The sequence below is a fragment of the Solea senegalensis genome, linkage group LG2, assembly GCF_019176455.1.
Source record: "Solea senegalensis isolate Sse05_10M linkage group LG2, IFAPA_SoseM_1, whole genome shotgun sequence".
Classification (NCBI taxonomy): Eukaryota; Metazoa; Chordata; class Actinopteri; order Pleuronectiformes; family Soleidae; genus Solea; species Solea senegalensis.
The window spans coordinates 18,896,319-18,922,877 of record NC_058022.1 but is presented as its reverse complement, the minus strand read 5'-3'; the positions used below and the strand labels follow the sequence as shown (position 1 = coordinate 18,922,877).

General features: G+C 40.8%; 1 protein-coding gene across 1 annotated transcript; it reads right to left on the bottom strand.

Moving 5' to 3' along the window:
* Window positions 1-8,508: 8,508 nt before the first annotated feature.
* Window positions 8,509-19,526, bottom strand: tmtc4 (transmembrane O-mannosyltransferase targeting cadherins 4). The gene is made up of 18 exons (XM_044019192.1): window positions 19,060-19,526; window positions 18,711-18,895; window positions 16,579-16,694; window positions 16,218-16,434; window positions 14,779-14,866; window positions 14,544-14,638; window positions 14,189-14,281; window positions 13,805-13,966; window positions 13,348-13,550; window positions 12,830-13,004; window positions 12,338-12,469; window positions 12,128-12,207; window positions 11,926-12,033; window positions 11,665-11,806; window positions 11,413-11,527; window positions 9,166-9,278; window positions 8,972-9,041; window positions 8,509-8,782 (listed from the first exon to the last, which is right to left on the bottom strand). The coding sequence occupies exons 2-18, from the start codon at window positions 18,870-18,872 to the stop codon at window positions 8,634-8,636; spliced, it is 2,220 nt and encodes a 739-aa protein (XP_043875127.1). The 5' UTR covers window positions 18,873-18,895; window positions 19,060-19,526; the 3' UTR covers window positions 8,509-8,633.
* Window positions 19,527-26,559: the final 7,033 nt, after the last annotated feature.

Here is a 26,559-nt window from a genome sequence, read left to right as displayed (position 1 = left end):
ATTAGTGCTTACACACACACACACACACACATATATATATATATATATATATATATATACATATACACATAGCATAATTATTCACACGTGTGTGTGAGTCCATATTATCTTGACAGGTAGAAACAATTGAAATGTTTAGTTAAAAAAATAGGTAATAAAATGTAGATTGGTAGAAAATTACAATTATAACTAGACAATTGAGTCAACAGAGAGACTGATAAAAGATTTTCTCTCATTCATTTTTCTCTTTGCAGGCCTCACTTCACTCTATTAAATCCTTTCATGTGGTGCTGGCAACAACAGAGGTACCAGTGTTTTGAATGGTTCCACAATAATGAGTGGACCATCATATTGGCCACTGAATGAGATCCATTATGATTTCATGGTTGGTTGGGTAGATTATCAGCCGCATGCTCCTTAAAAGATGTTGTCAGCCTCACTTAGAATTACCTGAAGCTTTTATTTCATGTTGCACAGGAGGAATTTTGAAAGCAGGAAATGCAGAGAAGCCAAATCAATAACAAACAATAAATAAATAAATAAATAAATAAATAAAATTTATGTCATTTACACATGTTGCTAATGCAAGTCAAAATTGATAGTGATAAAATAAAAGTGACAAATACAATGAACATATAAATGACAGTCCACAAAAAATACAAACTATAATAGAATGGAATGTAACAATTCATAACTAGTACACCAAAATGTACTTCTATTTAAATAGATGAATAACATTGTTGTATACTGTGTTTTTAATTCATTTAAAATTATGTCGAATTTTTTTTTCTTTTTTTTTGATATTTACTGTGAATTCCCTTTTTTTTCCGCATGTAATGCAGCTGGATTTTGTTTGTATTGCTGTCCCATTACCATGTGGCGCTGTATTTATAGTAAAAATATTGTCACAAATTGCCACAGCTGCTCAAATTCAGTTAAAGTCGGGGTTTGAGGAGCAGCTAAAAGCTTTGCTCTAACAGCTCTGTGTCTTTGATGTGAGGGAACTGGATCCCCCCCCAGATCTGGAACACAGTCCCAGAATAAACACTGTGGTCTGGAGGTTAACTTGCAGAGCACCAAATAGCCTGAATGCTGAAATCCATACGACTTCAATGAAGGTGCCTCTCTTACCCTTCGTTCATTCACCGCTCTCTTTCTCTGTCTCTCTTTCTCTGTCTCTCTTTCTCTCACTCACTCCAGCAGCTTTTGTAACTTAGTGAGGCAGCGTGTGATCTCTCCCCCCTTTATCTTTCCCTCTTCCCTCATCTGTCTTTCTCTCGTCCTCTTTCTCTGTCCCCTTTCACTCGTGGAGATCCATTTGAACAGAGGAGCTGTGATCTCTTTGACCTGTGCTTGTCAGTGTTAATTGTATGGGTTTAATTACAAAAACACTTTTAGCATGTTAAAAGGGGTTTAAATTAAATCCTTCCTCTTCAGACCAAACCTCTAGGATTTAGATGTGGCAAGGCTGTATCAGCTACCCGAGTCAGATTAGATGTTGCCTCTTATCTTACTACAGCCTGTCTTTTGAGTCTCCTTTTATTCAGCTGTCTGTCTGAGGCTTTTACAAACTGCTTAGATGCTCTAAGAAAGGCAAGGCTTGATTTGCACGACGCACCCTTTCACTGCCTCATGAAGAATGATTTAGTGCTCCATTTTGGTCATTACTTATCAAATCAACCATAAAAACACAACTGTAAAACTTTATTCATAATTTATTGGATAATTAATTTAATTTATATGTATATGTCTACATATATAGATATATATATCTACATATATATATATATATATATATATATATTCATTTATCTATTGTTTTGTTTGCTTTCAGGCTTAAGCCCATTTGCAATTTACACAAAAACACTTTCAAATACACTGATTTTAGCAAACGTGTATATGTTTGAAATTAAGATTTGACAGTTCAGTCCTTAATGTGTGAGTTTAAAAAACAAAAAAAAACAATCATGACATAATGCTGTGGACACAGACACAACCAAACTTCATTCATTTCATTCCAGTGCATTGTGAAGCGGCCAGTGGAGCTCTGTTTAATCAGAAGGATTTGTCATGTGATTGACGGACTGTTGACAGCAGTATTGGGGCAGTATTTAGCAAGGTCTCAGGACCCCCGCGGCTAAAGTGAATTTTATGGAGACACTGGTGGGTCGGTGGCATAACAAGAAGTCAGGCAGTTTTTTAAAGCTGATGCAAATGAAGGTATTTCATGTTGACATCTCACCGTCTGGGGTGTGATAGTTGATCACTTTGTGCGTGGTGGGAACACAAAAACTGCACGCAAAAGCCAACGCTACAGAGTAGTGTGTGCGTGTGAATGTGTGTGTGTGTGGTTACACCCACCACTGTTCCTGCCTGTGTCTGGGAGCAGTGTCGAGAACATTAACAGACCTAATTTACAATGTATGGGCTCTGCCGACTGGAACATTTGGAGTTATGAGATAGTTATGCGCTTGGTTAACAATGCTTGGATTGAAAATGAGGCCGATGGCTGCTGGTGATCCTGTGTGTCTCTAATTATGAGTTATTACTAAGAGTCTCTTAAGAGACTGGTTTATAATGTATATAATGCTTTAACACCCTCTGCTTATGTATTAAATCTTTTTTTCTATTTTAAATTCTAACTTCTATATTCATATCTGATTGTGATTTTTCACTCACTACTGTTTATTCAATAACTATTATTTATTTGAACAATTGACTTAGACACAGTGTGAGTTGCTGTTTTTATTGATTGCTTTTTTTTTGTTTTTGCTTGTTTTGTTTTTAGGGTTTTTTGATGCAGAGGCCCGTGGGTTTAATATTTTAAATACAGCAAGTAAAACACACATGCTTGTATATTTTAAGTTAAACATTTTTTGACGTTTTTTTGTCAAACATATTTTCTTAATGAAGTTTAGATCTCTCTAATGTTTCTCCTCCCTTTTGAATTATTTTCACTGTAGTCCAGAGGGCATAGTTTTATGGGCACTGCTGCCTCTAGATGTGACATTGAGAACTACAGTCCCATCACAATTTGTGTTATGTGTTTTAAAGGTTAAGATTTATTTTTTTGTGGAAAATGATTTTGCAATAAAGACCACATTAAAAACCACAGAAGAATGCCTTTGATTATTTACTCAAGAACAATTCATTTTCTTGGGATTTGACTCTGTTTGTGTTTGTCTAAATATTTGACAGCATTTTATGGACATCTGCTCCCCTTCACAGTAAAAACTACAAATTAAAAAAAAACACACACTCTTGTCACACACAAGTGATTTCAAATTTATCTCTTTCCAATGAAAGAATAAAAATAAGAATGAATGAATTGCAGCTCTGGGGTTTAATTGCTTTTTCATGATCCAGCAATCCTGCAGGAAAATGCAGCGTAAAAAAGCCCAATTAGAGTCCTTTCACTTTGTGCTGGAGACAGCAGGGTTCAGTCTGATTGTCTTTCTCTGCTAGTTCTCTGCTCTGCTCCAGAAGGTGATACTGGGTTGGACCCCTGTTACCCTCCGAGCCTTCTGTTAAATTTGGCAGAAAAAACACCGGGGCTCAAGGAAGAACAAAGACGCGCCGGTTTCACCATAGAACCTGAAAAAGAATCCCCTAAGAATGGATTAATTTGGTATAATCGAGGAGACCCACTCCATGCTTACTCTAGCAATGAGAGCTATTTGAGCAAGCAGGAAGCAGTGCTCCTTTTTCTTTAAAAAAAAAAATAAAAAAAAAATGCTTGAAATGGCTCTTTAGCATGCTCCCTCTATACAGCAGATGCTCTGCATTAATTGGTCTATGAAGGCCTGACCTGGGGTTCTGTGCGAGGGGTTTAAGAAGCATATTTATTATTTGCTATAACCTGGCGTACATGATGTGTGCCCACGAGGGTCGCATTTCACGGTATTATACCGTCCTTAATGTTGAACGTGCTTCAGGGAGCCGGTGTTTGGGAGGTAATGTTTTAACAGCAGGTAAGTCCCAAACACCATTCATCAGAGGCCTGCTCTCTCCCCTCATCCGGCCACAGCCATGACTGATGGGCCTGTCTTTTGTATGAATGTTTAGCACAGTGGAAAGCCATATGCCACTGGCACTGACTACACTGCCCACCGCCTCCTACTGTAGCAGTGGTGGAGAGAAGACGGAGAAGGAGGAAGTCAGAGAAAATGGCAGGATGGAGAGAGATGGGATTGCAAATCGAGACGAGAGTTTGATAAGAAAGGGAAAAATCAAGCACGATATTGCTCAGAAATGGTAATATGCATCCTTAAATGCCTTACATGTGATCAGCTACGGTGATACATACACTTGTACACAGTAATAGTGGTAGAGATGTATTTTTAATAAGAGAAGCGATAGTGGGAGGTGAGAGGGGAGGTGGTGCTGGGCTGGTCCATCTGTCCCAAGCAGCCTCTCTCCCAGTGCTGCTGCCGCCCCCTCGTGAGAGAAGCACAGCTGTTACTGGAAAGCCCTACTGTCCAGAGAGGGGCTTGCACTCCTCCCCACGCCATCCTCCATCCCTCTGTCCCTCCAGCCCTCCACCTTCTCTGCCCAAACACCCCCGCAAGAGGATGAAACGAACCAGCAAGCCCAGCCACTGTGCAGTCAGCCTGCGCTTCTGCAATTTCAAACCTCTTTAGATCATTTTTCATGCTCACCAGAAATGAATAATGCACACATTAACTGGTGCCAGTTAATAAATTTCCGTCTCACTGCACTATATTTTTCAATAAGGGTCTAGCTGCTTTGTTTTGTTTTGCAAAACAGCCTCAGAGGTCTCCTGCTGCAAATTGCGACCCCCCCCCACCCTCCCTTCTCAGAGAGCCTTTCCTTCACTTAAGAAGTGACAAAATGTTCCTAAATCAGCCTAAAATCTCACTGTTGCATGCAAATGTCAGAGATTATATTTGCCATTTTGTTTTATCCATGATGATTCACAGTGCTCTTCTCCATTGAAGATAATACACCATAGCATTTTTCACAAGAGTGCATCCTCAACATTCAGCCCCCAGGGCACCGCTACATCGAAACAGAATCAATCTTGGGGAACTTCCAGCCTTTGTAAGGGAGCCAAATTGGCAGACTCGGACCATTATATCAGTTCACCAAAGCCCTGGCTAGCATCTGGCCACACTGGACATTTTATAGCCCATCTCTAACTATTAATCATTGGCTGCGACATCACCGACTCTCGAGAGGGTGGCTGGATGTTCATTTATGGAGAATACTCCTGAAAATGCCAGGGCATGTAGACATGACGGTCCCAATACCCACTGACAGTAGCCCTCCTTAAAATGACAGAGTGCATCCAAGCCAGACGGACAGAGTGGTGTCAGGGAAGCGCAGTGACAGGCGAGGGGACCCCTCTTGAAAATGCCACCGTGCCCTAGTGGCCTACAGTGCTGTAGTGCACTGGTAGTATCTGTGCTGAGGTCGTGTCATGTAATATGATCTAGATGAAGCAGACAGGGTGGGTCCCTCTCCGGGATGCGGATGGAGTGTCAGACAAGCTGCTCCTCTAATAAGGACTGCCATTCTAATGATCACTCAGTCAGCTTCACCTCTGACCCCTACTGTTATAAGAAACAGAGGAAGGGGCAGACTGGGATGGTGGGAAGGACACTGAGTTCAAATGTGCAGTATTTACATCAATTAGACAGGCAAGATGGAGGTGCCCATCAGAGCCCATTAGGATTGTTGTGGTTGGGGGGGAACAGGAAGGAGGGACAGCGAGGGCCCGACGGAGGCCCAGCAGACACATCACAGGACGGCCCTTGATCATATCCTGTCACATTGATGAGAACTCTGTCAAAGCCACAGTCACTTTGTGGCTGCGTGCCTGTTTATGTGTGTGCGTCATGCTGCCGTGCCTGCCTCCAGTGCTTCTCCAAATGATACGAAATACAATAGCAGCAACTGACGTTAGAGACACTGTGGTCTTTACCTACCAAATACGACTCTAAGCTGCTGTCAGGCAATACTATAACGGCGTGTTTCTGTCTATAGGGGCAGGTGCAAGAGGCAATTATCCTGTCAAACTGCTGATTTTTGTTTTTACCAATATAATTCACTTGGGTAAGTTTTTTCTGTGGGCGCTTCTTTGTGTTTTCAGTACTCCAACCTGTTTGCAGTCATCACACTTTTACGATCACAATGCCGAGAGTGGAGCTGATAGGGTTAAACTGAGTCGACAATGGTTTGGATGTAACAGACATTTAAGTTTTCTTGACTATGCATAATGAAATCAAAATGAGCCTGCTCATTCAGTGTCTGCGTGGCCATCACACGTTCTACCACTGTTTCATTTACTGTCTCCGGACATTTTCATGTCGCAGTTTTACAAAAAAGCCGTGTTTCTCTGTTTTGTTGGGAAGGGGGGGGGGGTTCCTGCTTATCAGATGCAAAATAGCACACCTGCTGTTCCAAAACAGCCTCATTGGGTTCAAATTAGTGCTCCCCTGCTTCTTGTTCTTGTATTGAATATTCCGCTGCAACAAAAGGGTGACAATGTTTTCTTTTTTCCATAACAAGTTCTGTGGCAATCAAAACAAAATGCCACGTTGAATTTCGTATTACAGATTTTTGAGTGGCTTTTGTTGTGAACAATCAGACATGATTCTCCTGAAGCCATTGATTACACTGATCAAAACTCATCAGTCTGATTAATAGAAAGACAATAAAGAACCCCCACCTGGGAGCTGATTTCATTATGACTGTGATGGAGCATCCAGGCAGGTAAAAGGTGTACAGTGGAAACCCAGAGAACAAGGGAAGGACTTCATAAGGCAGTAGTATCCCATCTTTTATTAATGTAACTCCCTGGGACAGCAGGTTTTTGTCAGTCAGAATGGATAATGAAGATGTTGGCAGGGCCGGTGAATCCATCCCTTTAATACTCACATATTTTATGATAATGAAAGGTACTCAAAGAATGATTATGATAAAAGTGGACTCCCCCACTGATGTGCCAGCACAGCTGTGCAGCTAGACAGTCAGCTGCAGGCACTGAATAAAGGGATCACACAGTAAGCAAAGCAAAGACTGGATCCATAAGTACATAAAGTGAATAGCTGATGGTTTTACAACCAGTTCTCCATCAGTGGCGCTGCATGAAGAAAGATAATATGAAGCAAATGCTTTCGGTCTTGAATGTCACTATGAAAACCTTTTTGATCTTATTCTGTCTGCATTCGCCCCATAGCATGAAGCCCTTTCACCATACTGACCTTTACATCACTCTTGTTGAAACAGGTTTAGTCTTATCTCTAAACAATACTTGGAGTGTGCAGTGTACACAGGCTATTTGCTATTTGAGTCTTTCACATCAGAGCAGGAAAAATACAAACGGAGCATAACAAGGAAATCTCATCATGTGATATTAGCTGCATATTTAGGAGGCCGTCGATGGTTACGTGTGCCGTGTCACCCCCCTTGTGTGTGTATCAGTAACATCTCCCCAGCATCAAAGCATCAACTGGTGTATTGTACTGTATGTGTAAACAAACTAAGCGGCCCATAAAGCAAAGCTATACCAACCCACCGCAGCTTCAAAAGTTTCCTGCAAGCTGTAGGAAGCAGGTGAAAAAACAGAAGTGCAATGACCTTTGACCTCTGGCGCACACTTGTTGACTGATGTTTCAGACCGGGGTCGCCTTTTCCCTTGGTTGTGTTCTTCAAGAGGAGCGGGTCTGTGTGTTTGAGTATATATATATGTGTGTGTGTGTGTGTGTGTGTGTGCATGCAGTCCCCAGGGAGCACCTCTGTCTCCTTTTGAAGGCTCTGTGCTATAGAGTTGTTTTCATACTACACCAGCCACGGGTTTCCTGTCTCAGCTGACCCCTCGTCTCCTCTTGGACACTTCAGAAAAGCTTCTTAGAGCAAACACCTTTCTCCCATTATCCAGAGGCTACAGTTGGAGGCGGTAAAGGGTTTGAACCTCAAGGTGCCATCTTACTCAGGAACAAGGAGATGGGTGTTAAAAAGCAAAGATGACAACCACATCAGCCCACCAGTGGTCAACACTCACCAGCTGATGCTTCTCAGTTTGTGCTGTGGTTTTCCCGCTTGAGTAAAGAGTTAAAAGTCCTGTTCAGACTAATGCTCTTGAAGCCTTTGAATACAGGGAACACTTGGGGCTCCTGACAGACGGCCAACACAAATACATTTTTACAACAGACTCTCTTGATCCACACATGCATGGTGTTCTGTCCAGCTGACACAACACAGGGTCAGAGATGAAAAAAAAGCCTGGGGTTCACCGAGGATCAGTTCCACATGGCCTTCAAATGGGGCGAGAGATCAGCAACAAAACGGCACAGTGCCGATGGAAATGTAATCTCACACCCATGAAATCATATTAGAGATAGTGTTAGAAGTATCACACATGAGGAAATCATTTTAAAGAGTTTTATCTACAAAAATACAAACTGCAACTATGCAATAATATTGTTTTAATCTTCAGTTTGGCCATTGTAGGCAGTTTCTCCAACAAAGAACAAAACTAGAGACTCATAGACAAATCTTGGTCTTTATTTCTAAATGGTACAAAGATAGAATCAGTCAACTGAGGTCATACCAAATAGAACAATGGAAAACATCCCTGTCACAGCAGACAAGGATCCAACTGGGTTCTTTCAGGGTGTGTTGTGTTTAAGCTGGTCCAGTTTACGTTGCAGCATGTTGTAGTTGTCTCTGGTCCCAGGAGCATCAGGGTCCATCTTTAGAGACAGCTCATAGTGTTTCTTTGCCAGCTCCAGTTTTCCCCAGCGATGATACAGCACAGCTGAGGTAAAAAAAAAACCCGCAAATGCTCATCAAGCTGAGAAGCCACTGCAGTTCTAATTGTATTCTTCATATAATGCATTCAGTGCAGGTCTGCATGCATAAACATGAACAATTACTTGCTGAGCACTTTGAATCTCTCATCGGCTGTGTAAATTATTGGATACAGCAAAAGTTGCAGTAGCCTTACCTAAATTGCCATGGCAACTGGCAGCACTTGGGTTGATCCGAAGAGCTTGAAGGAAGAAGCCCTCGGATTCCTGAGGAAACAAACACTCAATTACTCATACTAGTTCATTTGCCACTCCTGACAGACATTATATGGAATCACCAAGATGTAAAAATAATATCTCGAGTTGAAATTTTTATTCTGTGCTGACTGGCCTTGTATTTCTGTAATTTTCCAAGGACATTAGCCAGTGAAAACATGACAGTGTGGTCGTTGGGGAGGAGCCTCAGAGCTTCACGGCCAATTAGTTCTGCTTGACCCAAGTTACCTGGAAGACAGAAAAGCAAATTACAGATAATGATAATAAGAAGTCAATCAGTGAATGTGACTCTTTGCAATTATATTTAAAACATACCCACCTTAAAAACATTTCATCAACGACTGTATTCAGGAAATAAATATTTAACCTCCCATGACCACCTAATGTGTTGTACATCCATTATCACAAAGTGAGCAATAAACACATTTAGTAATTGAACTGCGTGTGTGCACTAAATTCACAAACTTTCAAGGAACCATAGTTCAACACTGTTGACTGCAACTTGAAGCTGCTTTTCTAAGCTCAACACACTGTAGATCTGGCAGAAATGATGAAATAAACCTGGGTCTGTGAATACATCTCATTAGCTCCTTTGAGTTAAAGACACTGTGAACCTTTCATGACTATATTTGCTTGAAATGTTCATCCCTAGTTAACATTTAAAGTCACTTTAAAAACCTAGAGATGATTTGGTAATGACAGTTGGTTTAACAGAGCTGCTCACTGACGACTTGCACTATTTTGTCAACAGTGTCCTGAGGAGAGTTTTTCCTCCTCCACACATGGAGGAGCAGTTTAGTCTCCTAATTAAGGTTGAACACAAGGCCCACTGGGTTATTGATCTCTGTCACAGACACGTCTGAGGTCTGGCCAGAAATGGAGAAAGAGACAGAGTGGACAGAAAGACAGGTGGTCAGACAATGACAGTCATGTCCTGAGTCATGGCCTGTGCCCTTCAGACACAGTTTGCCAACATGTGCCTGCATGTGTGTCTGTGTCTGAGCAAATCTGCCTGAATCTACACTGATTCTGTCTTTTGTTTGTGTAATGATCAAAACAAAAGAGGGGGTTGAACACCAAAGGGAAAAGAATATTCCCCATTTCCTTGCTATTTGAAAAACGACACCTATTGTTCTTCTTTTCCCTCTTTTTTTGGGGCTGGGGTAGAATTTTTGTCAGATTTGGGGAACAAATGCAGTGGGGGCGCTGTTCTGGCTGTGCTTGCCCACGTTTGATCAGAGGCACAGTGAGCCCTGATTGGACAGTTCCAGTGCACTCCAGGGAGGCTCCGCCCCCGCGGGAGCAGCTTCTGACAAAACGGCTCGAGTGTTTGGAAATCAGAGCATTCTCCACACGGCAGGGAAGAGTGCCTTCAAAACTCACAACACAAAGCTTTAATACATAAATTTCAAGCATTGCTGATTCCTGCTCTTCCGGTCTAATCTTGTTGGCCATTTTGATTTCCTGCTTTTTCAAAAGAAACAATGCTGTGTTTGTCCTGTTAAGGCTGAAACTAAATTAACCAAGGACAGTTTTTTTTGCAAGCAGAGTGACTCATAAAAAATAAATTAATCAAAGAATTGATTAATACAGGGATTAAAGCAACCGCAGAGGCACATTTTTCTGCTGTGCAGTCACTTCTGAAAAGTTTTCATGAAAAAAAAAAAAGTACAGTGTGTACATGCACTTAGCCCAACAGATCTTCTGTTCTCTAATGCAGTAGTAAGAAGGCTTTGATCTACATCATTTAAATACTCAAGGCTAATAGCATTTTTAAAAGAAGGTGGGAGATTTTGAACAGCTTTCGTATTGTCAGTTTGTTTCAGTGATTTCAAACTTTTCAATAAAACTACACATGCACACAACTCCACATTTTGCTAGGCAAAAGAAATGTGGTGTACGTTGTGATGTGTACGGTTAGCAGCCACAGTCTCAAGAAAATAAATAAAAATGCCTCTGTTCACACAAGCATCTCAGTTGTGTTACCAAAGCCGAGAGGATAAACACAGATTTTGATTCCACAGCTGTTCAAGTATCACAGATTAAAAATAAAATGCACATTATTATCATCATCGATAATAAAAACTATTAATATACTACTAAACTATTACTATAAAACTAAACAAACCTTTGATAGCATAAAAAAACTTTAAACTAGTGTTTTGTGTGATCTTTGTATTAAAAGACAGGAAGCCGGATTGACACTGAGTCAACATTATCTGCTAGTGTTTGCATGTTATGATTTTGAAGTGTTTTGTCGTTTCTGTTTTGTTTTTTTTTGCAAAAATAGACTCCCCAACATAACAAGTCATTTGTTTTCTGTACAGTATTTATAGTGTTTGTGTGCATTATTCTTAGCTACCAGTGTTGTCCAGCAGAATAACCATGTTGTTCCAAGCCAGGCTGTGGTCAGGTTTCAGCACCGTTGCATTCCTCCATGCATTCAGGGCATCCACATGTCTGTTCTGGTCAGCATACTAAGCATACAATATTGAGTCATTGTTAATTTTGAGCAGATTAGTATCCAAGTAAAGGAAAAATGCAACATGTAATGTAAATGCTTTATGTACACTTGCAAAAATCTCCTTAACAGAGTTTCCCCCCAGACTCTCACCAAGCGCCCCAAGTTATAGTAGCAATCTGGGTATTTCTTCCGGAAGCGAATGGCATTCCAGTAGCTCTGCTCCGCTTCCTCAAATTTCTGCAAGCTGTTCTGAACTATTCCTAGATTCATCCAAGCAGCAGCAAAGTCAGGCCTGCACAGATTAAAACACACATTGCAATAACATCAATAGGGACTCACAGCAGTGATATTACATAATAATACATGTAGTGCAGGAGAATCAGATAGTGTTTGTTGTGTTAGATTACGTACTGAATGGAAACAGCTTTAGACAAAAGCTGCTCTGCCTCAATTAGCTCATTCCGCTCCTTCAGGATATTCCCCAGGTTGTTCATGGCATGGACATAAGTAGGATGAAGCCTGAAAGTCACAGAAAACCTATAACACAAAGTCTAATTGCCTATTTGTTACCAGCTGACTAGTTTGCGAGTAACTCTGAAGAGATTCACCATACCTGACTGCCTCTCTGTAATATCCAATAGCAGCACTTGCATTTCCTCTATCAGCCAGGTTCTTGCCTACATTGTAATGGACCTGAAGAGTCATATGACAACAACATACAGGAGTTAAGGAGTGTGACGTCTCATGTTTGGCTGTAATTGATCATCACATAAAGACTAAAAGACTAAAACATGCTGTAGATAGATAGGAAAACACATTTTACCTTGGCATTGAGTGGACACACAGACAGGGCACTGGTGAAGAGGCTTTGCTCTGACCGCCACTGGTAACTGCGGAGAGCACAGCGAGCTACATGCACACACAGTAGTAAAAGCACCGACACACACAGCAACCTCTGGGGAGAACGTGGGAGAAAAATAACAGAAAAAGCAAAATCATTACAACCCTGAAGCTTAGAAATGAATTATCTGTGACTTAGATTTAACAGCCTCAAAATGTATATATATATGTATGTATAACAGAGGACTCACTAGTCATTAGCCTAGCATATCTGTCTATGCACTAGAGGCATTACTGCTGCATTAACAGGTGGATAAATAAAAGAACTTAAAACAGGATATTGTGGCGCAGTGTCTGTGAAATATAAAGGTCACCGGTTTGTACCTTTCCAGGACTCTGAGTGCTCATCAGCACCATGTGGTAGCTCTTGTTCTGGTGTGATCTTTTTTTTTTTTTGGGTATGATTTGACCCTACCCTGTATTTGGTCCAACGATAGCAGCAGTGTCCCACGGCGTAGGCCAGCAGTAAGCAGTAGCCAGCCGAAGAGAGGTAGAGCACTCTCTCAGCAATGACAAAGCCCACTCGGAAAAAAATGTTACAGGCTGGCAGGAAAGGAACCACCAGCAGCACCAGGCCCAAGGTCAGTGTCCTGGCAAGGAGACAAACAGGTCCAAAACACAAAAGGATTATAAATAAATTCATGATGCTTAAAAATTTAAGTCTGACTCTACTGGAGTACACATTTAGGCTGGTAAAGTCTAGTGTCAAAAACTATATTACACACAGGAAACTTTTCTTATAGACCACACGCACACGTCTGTCTTTAAGCCAGCAGAGAATTTTAAAACTCCTCAAACAGCATTGGAGACATGGTGCTCTGGTCACACTGCAGTGGATATGATACAATTTTCATAATCAAGTGTAAGTCTAGAGAGGCCAACATGTACTTCATCTCACTCTACAGTAAGTGCGAGATGGCTGTGCTTGCTTACCTCCTTCTCTGGCTGTCCTGCGAGCATAAGGCTTGGCTTATCAAGCCTATCAGGATGCACCAGAGCAGCAGTAACCACACTATCCTCCAATCAGTTGCTCCCTTAATGAGAGGCACACAGCCCATGGACCAATCAAAACACAGCCACCAGGGACACAGCAGCAGCCAGGCATTCAGCGAGTAGTAGTAATTATAGTTCACTATCTGCCAATCAAAAAGGAACAGGGGAGTTGCAGAATGGAGGAAATTGGGAATAGATAAGGGAAGGACATTATTTCAAATTCAATGTTCAGTGTTACTCAGATTAAACACAATGTCAATTATAACAATATCATTTTAAAATAGCAAAAAACATGGTCTTGACGATCCACAAACAAAGACGTTTTCAGGGTATAATCTTGTATAGCTTTAGTATGTGATTAAAAGTTGTGTCTCCTGTTGAAATACACATTACTTACTCGAAGAAATACATTTTCTGCAAAAGAGGCAGGGTTGTCTACTTCAGTGAATGCTGGCGGTCCTGTTCCCATGATCCTCCAGCGTGCATAGAGCATTGAGAGTCCTCCGAGACCCATGAGCACCAACCGTGTAAGCAGTCCTGTTCGTAATATGTCACTCACCTGTCAGAAAATTATTATAACTTGTCACTGACAAATACAAATTCATGCTTCTTCTTCTTTTTTTTTTTCAAGCACAGTTCCATCATCACAGTGCACAGACAGCCATATAGCTTTACTTAAACAATACATACAATTCAGTATGTGATGTGACATTAATCATACAAGGATGTGCATAATTTATGACAGAACGGGTGTGGGGGGAGTATATAAACTGTAACTCACATTGAGTGGATTCTTCCTAAGGAGTAGCCTCTGGCTGAGTTCGTACACATTAACATTACAGATCAGGAGGACATCAAAGGCTGCATTCACACCCTGAAGGCAAAATGCATAGAGAAGGAAGGACACATGACATTTAAAATGTATATAGGTCAGCAACAAACTGGATCTGGAGCTCCCATTATATGTTTTACATTTTTTGATAAAAGCAATTACACGTCATTCAAATCACTTAGTCCTCATAACATAAGATTATTTATCATGGATCACTGATTAAGTCTCGTTTACACAATGTTATTACTAGATCTGATGAAATTATTAACTCACTGAAAAATGGCTTTACAAAAAGACGTCATACCAAGACCGTGATGCCTTGTTCTTTACAGAGCATCGCTGCAGCACACAGCAAGAGGCTAACCACAACCCACTGCAAGGAAAACTGGCCATCTCTTCCTGAGAACACAAAGCTGAAAGTTGACTGTGGACAATTGAGGCAAAAATGCAGGTGTACTTAACGAGATGCATTTAACAAACGCAAAGCTGCAAAGTGCATTACTATTACAGCAAATAAAGAGGAGTACTTATATATCTACCTTTGTTAAAAGCTTTGCAGTAGGTGAGGAAGGAGAGCTGGAAGAACAGAGCACATAAAAGATCTGCTCGACCCACTATACCAGCCACCTTATTTAAAAAGTGAAAGAGAGAAAAAATAAAATAATTTTAGATGTGACATCTGAGGCTGAAAAAAAAAAAGAAATCAAAGAAAAACTACCAAACAGACATTAAGAAAAAGCATTCAGATATTCAACCTTTTATTAATGATTTCATTTGTATCACATATTCCACATCAAAGTCTACTTTGCATAGTCCACCTAGTTAAAAGTTGGCTCGTAATGGAATGGCTTATTAAAAGAGGTGGGCAGAATCACTCATTACCAGCATGGTCTGTTGGTGTGTGCGTGTGTTCTATACAGTGTGAGTACAGTATGGTTGGCATCCTGGGGTTGTCTGCTTTGATACATACAGCAGACCTTACCCAACAGCCTGCTTGCCTCCCACCCCCCCAGGTCTCACCCAGTCCTTGCCCTGCATGATTAAAGACAATGGAGAGGGGGAAATGCTGCCTTCCAGCCAGGCTGGCAGGTCAATAAGAAACCTAACACAGTTAATAGTTAGGCCGTGCTACTGCATGTACCTTGGCCCTGCACTCCCAGCTGAGACGGGGCTTTTGTTCTTGGCATGAAATCACTGAATGTTTAGTATTAAAACCTCTGGACTGAAATGTCAAGATGCCACAATGAATTGCTTTAGGAAATCTGTGTTGTTAGGAAAAGTTTATTTACAGCCCAACATCAATGTTTCAACAACAATGATAACAAGGTCCAAACAAGCCCAATACAAAGCAAAAAACAGGTTCCTAGTATCCACATGGAAACGGAATCTGATAAAACATTCCTTTTTTTTTTTTGTGGGCATATAAAGAGTTGGATGGAAAAGCTGTGTATGTTTAGTTTTTTTGGTTAAAGTGATGTAATGGTTACCTCAAAATACTTTTTCAAGATCTTTTATGTTCTTTTTATAACTTTTATATTTCTCACAGATATCATGTTGAGAATGTGAACTTACGTCACTTAAAACCTTTTCTGATAGTGTTCTTTACGGATTATGATGTCATCTCATTCACTGTGTGATCTTAACGGCACACGTATAAACAAGTATATATCAGATGGAAGTACGAGACGATGTGTGAGTCTATGGAGGGAAAACAATGATGGAACAGAGGCACACCTTTGTTCCAGTGTACTTTTTCTGTCATACTCTAATGGATGTAGAGTAAGTATTTTGAATCCAAGCCCATTCAAAACTCATCATTAATCACAAAAATGTGTCAGTCACATCTGATATAATTGTTTCTAATGGTGGCTCGCAACATGGACATAGAATGTGTATCAGTATGTGTATCAGTATCTTCACGAATCACTCTTTAAGTCAAAAACACTCTTTCCTGAACTCGATTTGAAACTCTACTTACACTTTCTGTGTGAACTGGGTGTGCAGCAAAGAAGAAGGCAGCAAGCAGGGAAGTCTTGGGGGCATAGTTCATTATCCAACCATTCTCATCATAGGCCAGTCCACCAATCAGGACAGCAAACACATCAATCATAAGGGCAGATATGATGGCATGGAGGACAATGTTCAGTACATGGAAGCCAACAGGATGCAGCCCTCCAGCCAAGAGGTAGTTCAGCCTACAAAAACAAACAAGACAGGGAATAAAACTGATGATAAGAATTATATGATAGAAGGAAGAAATAAAATTGATTGGATAACATTTTTGTAATACCAGGGTTACAGTGGAAGTGCAAGTTCATGCAGTAAGCAGGAGTTCTAACCTAAATGTAAGGACAGTAAGAGGTCGGTAAGATTTATGACTCGAGTTGCTGCTCAGGTTGCTTCCCCAGAAATCATTGGTCCAGATGTTGCTCAGGGTAGTTGTTGGCTTCAAGTCCTGCAAAAGAAACACAAAATTAAACTGATATCAGCAACACTGACCAAAGCAGGATTCCTCTCTACTGAGTATTAGAGGGATAGTTCTGTTTTTGTGTGTAGTAGTATGAGCTGGAAACTCAAGTTTGTCAACAAGTTGCTACTGTTGCGTCATTTGGTTAGTTTGTCTAATTTAAGTAAATAAAACATTTAACACACCAGCAGCCCATGGCCAAGTGGAAAGGGAACTTGGCTTGTAACCGGAGGGTCACCGGTTCAAATCCCCACCCGGCCAAAAAGGGCTGGGGTACCCCCAATGCTCCCCGGGCGCTACTCAGTGTGGCAGCCCACTGCTCCTAATTCTAGGATTATGCAGAGGAATACTTTCCCTAAGGGGATTAATTAAATTAAATTCTGAAATACCAACATAATAGAAAATGACAGCGAGACGATTAAAAATAACTACTGTGTGCCATGATGTAAAATCGATCCTTTTCACTGTGGGCTTTGGTGCAGTAAGAGAACTTCAGGGTAGAGCCAGAAAAGGATGTCCTGCAAGAAAAATTATGAATATATTCTTAAGATGTAGTGAACTTCAGCGAGTGAAGATATTAGGCGGACCTGGTGTTAAAGAGGCCATAGCATGGTCCTATCTCACTTATATGTGAGATATGGAGGTGTACTTACAAACACAAAGAAATTTGCGACCTCCTAGTCGCTGCAAACGAGCCGATATAAATGTCTCATCACTGACTCTCTCGTCAGCCGCACTGTTTTGGTTTTTAAATATTGTAATATATGTATTGTTGGCACGGCTCCTTCCTCCTTCTGTGACCTGCTTATTGCTTACTGCTATATTGCCTGAAGTTTGTGTAACAATCCTCCATGAAGTGGTTGCCGCATGCATGGAGGTATTTGGGAAATGTAGCAGGCATATTCCCATCATGAAAGATATCCACTGAGCTTTTCTTTACTCATTGGCAGGGAGCTTGTGGAGGGTCTGGTATTGTTTATCACAACCCAGAGCAGAGCAAACACTCGCTGAACCTTTTTTCGACTTTTTTCACTGGATGTGCCCGGACTAGGAGGCGCTGCTGTTAACAGGAGTGGTGAGATTCGCCAGTGACGTAATTAGTCAACGGAAGTGCCTTGCCACTTTGTAGAGCTCAGGAAAACAATAAAACCCTGCGCTCTCAGCAGTGGCTGAACTGATTGTTATGGACTTTGTGGGATTCATAGACAAGGTAATGACGCAGATACACACCCAAACTAGGCCTGCACGATAAATCGTTATAAAATCGCAATCTCGATTCAACCCTGTGCATGATTTAATTTTGAAATGACTTTGATTCTCATTTAATTTTACGGGCCGACTGCATCACACGCTTTCTTATGTGAGCGCTCCCAAGCGCTGCAGGTTAACGTTAGGTTCTGACAAAGCTCAGGGTTTCACCCTCAGCCACTGACAAAGCATCTTTTAGTCATGTGTTTCCATTGTGGAGCGAGCACGGTAGTTTGGAAAGTCTGCAGCATCGTTGAACAAGACTAGTGCGACAGGACTAAAAATGGATGATGAAAACCCAGTTACCAGTGATGAGATTCAGCCAACCACATCTCAAACCGAACTCGTTCCAAAAAAAGGCCATATTGCAAAGGCAATATGATGAAGCCATACAAGGCAAGAGATCTGAAAGTGGTACTGTCATTTTGTTTTGTTTTGTCATGGTTCATGTGTGCAATAAACTTTTACACTTTGATTCATATTTTTCCCCGAATTGTGCAGGCCTAACCCAAAGGCAGTGTTAATTGGCACTTCCGGACTATGGCCTCTTTAAGTGGCTTACATAAGTTTTTCCAAGTTATCAGTAAGAGCAAGTGTCCAGGTGCCAGTCTGGTTCACAGAAATAGTGGTGTGCTCGGCAGTGTACATCATACAACCACACTTCACAAAACCCAAACAATTGAATGGATGCAGAGAAATAGCATTGCTTTTGTGACTAACTGAATGTGGGATTCATACATAATTAAGATAAATTACCTTGTTGTTGACGATTGCTTCTGAATCGTCAAACACAAACTCCCCGTCATAACTGCTGATGAAGCACAGGAGTGCCACCAAGGCAACTGTGACCTTGGCCTGGACTGGAGCAAGCTTTGGCAGAGGTATCTGGTGATCCCAATAAACTTCAGACAACGCCATGATGCACCAGGTCTTTGGTCATTCTGTTTTACCGGGTATAGAGTCAGATTGGAGCAGACACAATCGTACAGACACAGGGTGTAATGATCGGCTACCATAATACTATATTTTATACTATATTTTTAAAACTATAAAGGCTGCACGTGTTGTGTAAATTATAACATTTCTACAGTAAGTGGATTCATACCATATATTGTCAGAGATCTGTAGTGAGAGGTCACCCCGTCTTCTGTGACTCCCATGTCAGCTTACCTTGCAGCTTGCTAACTCGCAACCGTTTAGTTTAGATCACTGAATGAGGCAAGTAACGTACCAGAAACCAACGTGAGGATTAATGATGCACTTTAAAATAGTGAGGAAGAATAATAATAGTGTCCAAGACCATTACATGACGCTGTAACGTAAAGGTTACACTGGTTTTTAGAAGGCTAATAAACCGTGTCTTTAGCATGTTTTGTTAGCCAATGTTACACTCGTTATACAGCACATACATAGCAGTCGCGCGGTAGCTGAAGTGTCGCTAATAAACGTTGTATATTCTAAATATTTCCCACCCAAACTGACAGGATTTTCATTAACCTAAAGCGTTAACGACGAGTTACACACGGAGCACTCGCGGCTGTAAACAAATGTACACGCTCGGGCTGCAGCACTTCCCGTATTACGTCACAGTCACGTGTTCGTTTTCAGCCAATACATGCTGAGTGGGTATCATAGTAAGTGACGTTGAAGGCGAGGAGGGTACGACAGGCCGGACAGACCAAAACTCACACTTTAGTGTAAATAATAGTAAATAAAACAAAATGAATTCCGTTTTAGCTAAGTTTTTGTCACTCATTCCCCACGTTTACATATTTTCATTTACATTTTCTGAGGATGTTACAGAGATTGTCCTTGCGTTTTGATGTCCTCCAGTTAAGACAGTATAACGGGCATGGGCTTTCAAGTATTTAAAAAAAAAAACTTTTGGGGGGGAAGGCGAGCAAAAGGCACCTGGCTTGGGAAGCCGAAGGGACATTGGGCTTTGTTAGGATGTTTCCAACCATGCTTTCATTGTAGTTAAATGTATAGATCCACCTTAGGGCCAGTGGACAACACAGATCTGTTTCCCCCCTTAAGGGTTCAGTTCCATCCAGATGACAAATTTGTTGTATGCTGAGATATTTAGGATGAGGACTGTGCTCCTTCATCAGGCTGGGGGTGGCTGCTGATGGGCTGGTCCTGTGGCTCATCTTCATTTTGGAACTAGCTGATACTCAATCCCATCCTCTTATTCAAAGTCACTGTCAGGCTCTGAATATTCACAAATGTGATCCTCATATTCTGAAACCTCTTTCTCTTGGTCATTATTATCTCTCTTCCAAGTCAATCAAGTGCAAAGACCTCTGACCAAAGCATTGTTTGACCATCTTGATCGGTGATAAGGAACCACACTGACAAAGCTATATTTATTGTGTCCAGCTGGGCAAAAGGTGTTGCTGCTTGAATTGTGCCATGTTTCATACAAGGGTTAAAATCAAACACAGTTTTTGTTGCTGGCAATACAGACTGAGTCTCATGTTAGCTTTGGTTTAGCCCATGATAATTGACATTGTCAGCATCATTGCTGAGCCAAAGTTGTTTTGTAGAATGTCGCTGCTGTTGTAAGTTGAAAAGGGCTTTAACATTTGGCTGTTGTTATTGTGCCAAACTGTGTAGCTAGAGTTTCTGCTGTGAAAAAGATCTATTAATTTTGTCTGTCACTAGATAATTTTTGTTTCTGCATATAAGGTAAATTGTGCACTAGAAAATTTGTCAAAAACAAATGATCATTTTATGTACCCCTTCACTCTCTCTCTCTCTCTTTTGACTCTATTTAAATGTAGATGAAGTAACTTATCAGTATCAAGTACAAAGATGTCCCAAGGACACGTGGCCTCGCACACACATTTCATACATAAAATAAAAAGCTGTGTGACTCCTGTTTTTGTTATGATTTATGAGCCAGGTCGTGACAATAGGAAAGACGAGTGTCTGTAAGAATTAGAGGTGCTGATGTTGTGGAGAGGCCCATAGCAGGCTTTGGGATTTTGTGCTCCATTTCACCTGTCATTGCTTAGAGAAGACAAGGAATCTCCCTAATGGCCAGAGCCAGGGGCCCAGGGTAACAAGAGGGTGGGGCAATTGTCAAGGGCACATTCTCAGACCTTTAAAATGGGTCTTCAGGTTGGTTAGAGAAGTAGACACTTATTCAGTAAGATAGCAGACATAATTAAGTCCAACCTTCGAAAGACCATCCCTGATATCTGACCAGCCAAGTGCAGCTTTTACGGTTACTATACAATTGGTGAAGCTTCAAGTTTTAAAAGATGAGTGTGGTATGGGCTCTGCTTTAAAAGATCTGATCAGAGCATTTCCATAATTCTTGATTTACTCAGCTTTGACATCTGACTTTGTCCTGCCTCACCAGGAACAGAGAAAGTTCTGCAGAAGCATTTAGTAGCCCCAAAAAAAAATATCATCTAATTACCACCCCATGCAAAATGCATGAAGTATGGATTTCATCTCCTGGTTCTTCACCCATGTCAGTCAATTGGAATACATGTTATTAGCATCACTTCCAGCAGGCTGGGCAGGATGGAGGACATAATGAGTGCCTGTATCACCAGTGGAAGATCTACTGGCCCAAAAAGCAGGGAGGCACGGCTGCCAGTGGAGAACCTGTCAGGAAGAGTCCACTGTTTTGGTGATCACGCAGAAGGGGACAGACATTGATTGTGTGCAGCCTGACACAGAATCACAGCAGACAGGAAAGGTCAGGGTCAAGTGGCGTGAAAGTGAAGAAATGGCCAAGCATCACGCAATGTCCCGAGATGAATGATTTGGCCTGCATGTGTTTTGTCATCATTTGCTGTTAATCACAGCTGGCACAATTTCCTTTTCTCTGTTCACAGTGGGTGCTATACAGTGATATTTTCCAACATTTTGATTATTAATGAATTGTATTTTTTTATTTTTTTACTAATGAGATGCAAAGCTAACTTTGTAATACATTACTGAGAATGTATTACAAAGTATTACATTTTTTACTTATTTGACAAAAACTTCTTATTTTCTTTTTTGTCTTTGGGTAATATGTGTGCCAGACATTAGACTAAACTAAACTATTCAATGATAATATTAATATAGACTAACACAGTAATGATATGTTGTTGTTTTATTATGAAATTATGTCTTATTGACTTTTGCTGTTGACCTTTTGCTATAAAATAGTGTCCTATATCATTTAGTAGCAGTGGATACAAGATAACTGCTTTCTTCAAGTGTGTGTAATATTGATAAACTTAAAAGTAATGAACAAATGGGTCATGAAATTAATATATACCTTGTGGTTTCATCACACGTCATATACCTTCAATCACTATCAATCCCATCCATCTACCGCTTTATCCTCCACATAAGGGTCGCAGGGGGGCGCTGGTGCCAAAAAGACAGTCCATCACAGGGCAACATAGAGACAAACAACTCCATCATCCACTCTCACACCCAAGGTCAGGTTGGGTCAGAGTGTCCAGTCCAATGAGAGACGGAAGACACACGGATAGAGCATGCAAACAGGCCCTTGTTTTGACTGGGCTGTAAATGCGGGTCTTCTTGCTGCAAAGGCAAGAGTGCTCTGCTCTTTACAACCTTGTTTGTTTATTTTTTAAAGCAAGAGACATTTCGTTTGTACACCTTCCCCCTGTTTAAGTCACGTTCCCAGAAGCCATTCCTATTTTTGTCTGGGAGCCAGAGGGGGAACAGGCATCTACAACAAGGCTGAAATATAACTGACGGAAAAGTACTGAGTCATCACTTGTCACATGCCCTATCTGAACTTCTTCATTTGGCTGTAAGCTGTCATCCTTACCTTTTCTCATCAAAAGTTTCTTAATATCACACTCCCAAACTTAATCCTTATAAAAGGCCATATTGTATTGTTACATGTGTTTCATCTCGTCTTAAGTTCTTGTGAGCATCTATTGATGTGCTGGAACTGAACACTCTCCTTTTGAATTGTTACCCTCCAAGGTGCTAAATCCAAATCTTTACACAATTGAGCTGAGCCACTGAGACTTCACCAGGAAAATCAAACGTTGTTTCAAGCACTTCCAAGGTCTCCAACAGGAGCTGCTGATGTTCAAGGCTCTTCTAATGCTCCCCCTGCCAACCTGAACGTAAAAACTGATCATTTCCTCACATTTTGTGACTCACTTACATCAGAAACTCACACACAGATACATGCTCAGAAGCTGACATTACAAGCAAGGACCCTATTTTTACGCATCGTTTCATCATATCCTCAAGTGTTCTTTTCTCAGCTGAGGGTTCTCCAGTTCCTTTCAGCGTATTCTCTCCTTTCCTTCTGTTCAGCAGCTTGGAAAAATACAACATGCTCCCACAGACAGTGGAAATTCATTTAGGCTGTATAACAAGACCACAGAAGGATTTCAAAAAACAACTTTTCGCCAGACTAAAATCTTGTAGAGGCTGGTAAAATATACAGTTCTATGGTGCGATTTGGAGAAACTGACACACATATCTTATCTGGTTAATGTATACAGAAAGGAAATATTAACCCATTCTTATTACACACCAGTACTGAACACACACAAGCCAGACACACAAACAGTGGACAGCATTTATCTGCAATGGGGGATTTCAGTGCCATGCTCAGGGGCACCACCCCATCCCTTGGACATTCCCATGATTTGAATCAGCAACCTTTATGTTATGAGCCCATTTCCTTAATAGTCAGTGCTGCCCAGTGTGCCCTGCACTTGCCTGACTATTATCAATTTTTCCTTGGGTATAATTAAAACCAGGATTAACTTGTGACAACAATAATATAATCCAGATTCTCTAATTTGTCTGAAAACAGACAGAATCTCTGGCAGACTCATGCTACCTGGGAAATATTCTCCAAGGCTCCATGTTCACAGGATCCATCCAGCGACCCATGTGTGACTACTTACAGACAAAGCCTCGTCTTGTAAAAGAATGACATCAATAGAGTCCGGCGCACTGAAGGTGAGCCATCTTTGCTTTAATTAGGTGTGTGAAAGCTAACTGTAATTCCATCCTTGTCAGAGTGCTGTGTATGCCTGTATGAGGAGAGTCCTTTCACAGAGGATGATGATGGAGAATAGCTTGCATTAATGAGGTGAAACACAGCAGGCAGGAGCAAGCAAACTATCACTTAAAAAGCTAAGATGACTGCTAATATCCATTGCCTAAAGAAAAATGAGATGGGATGACACATTATAATAATGATGCCTATAAGTGCAAAGTAAGCATTTTACAGTAAAACAAAAGCAATTTGCTATTGAAGCATGTGCGTGAACAAAAGTGTAAGTGAAGTATGATTTTCTGCTGGGTAAAAAGTTTGCAACTTCATTACGCTGCCAATGTGTCAGACATAACTTAATTCTTTTCAAAGACTGGTAAAAAAAATGTGGTTATAGCAGTTTATTTTAGCCTGAACTGTTTCCTTTCAGCAAGAAAAGTAGATTATTCTTTATTTCATAAGTTTTCGGTATCACTCTCTGCGTATTTTGCCTGGATGTTGTGGATGCCAAATTAAATAGTTTATATCAGATACATTATCTGAATTATGATATACAAATAGATGTGTTATTAAATTATTTGGTAACACTGCACATCGCAGTACAGTTACAAAATGCCAATAGTTCCTAATGGTGAAACCATCTTATTTCTAATGCAGCTCCAGACATTTTTTCATGTCACAACCTCAGTGTGTTACTATGTGTGGATCCAGTTGTGTGTGTAACTAATGGCGCTTTTCCACTATACAGTTCCACGGCTCGACTCTAATCGATTTGGTACGGTTTTCCATTACTATAGTACCTCCTCAACGTGGGCGGAGTCATCATAGCACGGCTGCATGAAACTGCTGTGACATCGTTTTATACACGATCGCCTGCTTTCGGTGGTGTGGTCACTAAATACATCAGACTCCCCTGTTAAATATTGCGATTTTAGAAATTCCTTCGCTGGGATTAACACATGTTTTCAGGACTTTTACGTATTTCTAACTGATCTAGTATGTACCAGGTACTAGCCGAGTAATGCTGGAAATGTGTAGTGGCAAAGTGCAATAAGAGGCATAATAATCTCCCATTTGTTAACCATGAACACAACAACCCAAGCAGGTCACATTTTTAATGATTGCCTCCATCATTCCTTATATTTGGGATGAAAGTGATTCTGCTTTATATACATTGATCTCAGCCAGTGTGTGTGTGTGTGTGTGTGTGTAGTTTCCTGTATTTTTTAGATGGCTGCCAGTGAAGGACCCATTTGTTCTCTACATGAGGCCGAAGCAATGGTGATCCTCGAAGATAAAGGCATTCACATCAATATAAGCACCCAGGGAACTGGTGTCCATCACATAGCCACCGTCGAGGACCTCTGCAGGTAGCCGTTGGTTCCATTTGCATTTTGCTGTGATGGCATATGCACTAACTGAACTCCTCCACATCTTATTTTGCATGCTGTTTCCACCAAGATATTCCAGACTAAAAGAGATATTGTTGTGTGCCTGTATGTGCAATCTCTTTCTGTCTTTATATGCACCAGTGAAACCAGTTCACACTGGCTTTTTGGTGGCTTGATTTCATTTTTATAATAAATAAAAATGTTACCTGTCAAATTCATAATCAGAAAAACTGTGCTGCAGCCTGTAAAGTCCACTTAGATAAAAGCAAATTAGATTTGATGTTATTGATGCCACACCTGGGAAATTCACTTTGTTACTGCATCAAAAGGGTGAATGGGAAAGTAAGAATAAAAGATCAAATAAAGATGAAAACAAGGACATTATATAAAACAAGATATTAATACACAATCAAGATGTATATATAATGTACAAAATACAACTTTTACTGAATAGAAAGTGCAATGGATGACTGGACAGATGTACTTACAAGTAAACTACCTGTTTCCTTGCATTTATTATCCGAACAACGTCAAAGTCAGCATTACACACACTGCTGTGTTCTTTTAACAAAGAACCTTCAAGTGTGTAATTTACTACCATGGTTGCTGCGGTAACAAATCAAAGAAAGTTGAGGATGGTGTCTGTTTCCATTCATCTCCAATGTAAGACAAGTGGGAGGGGCATGGCGTCGTGATAAATCAGTCACATTTCTACCAATACCTCTTGCATTTCTCATCCAAACATTATCAAAGTTGACACTGCACACTTAGTAAGTCACATGTCAAGTTTGAAGCCTGCTGAGGGAACCATTGGACAGTTACGCGATAAACAGACAGAACAATTAATGATAATAATGTACCGCACAGATACACGATGCGGAATAGTGCAAGTATAAATGTGAACATTTTGACAGTGCAAATACTGTCAGTGTTCTCCAGTGTTCTAGACAGTGCTGTTGTTGAAGAGTATTATAACTTTAACAGTGGTAATATTAACTCAGCTCCAGACTTTTAACACCTTTTACAATTCTTCAAAACCTGCAGCTGTCAACAGTCCTCGTGAGGACAGAGACTCAGGCCTGTCCAATACCATTAACTTTACCCACTGCCTCCACAGGTGTCTGTGGCCCTGCACTTCCAGAGTGACAGAGCCATCATAACACATCACAGCTCAGAGTGGGAGAGTGGCAGCACCCAGCTAGATTACAGT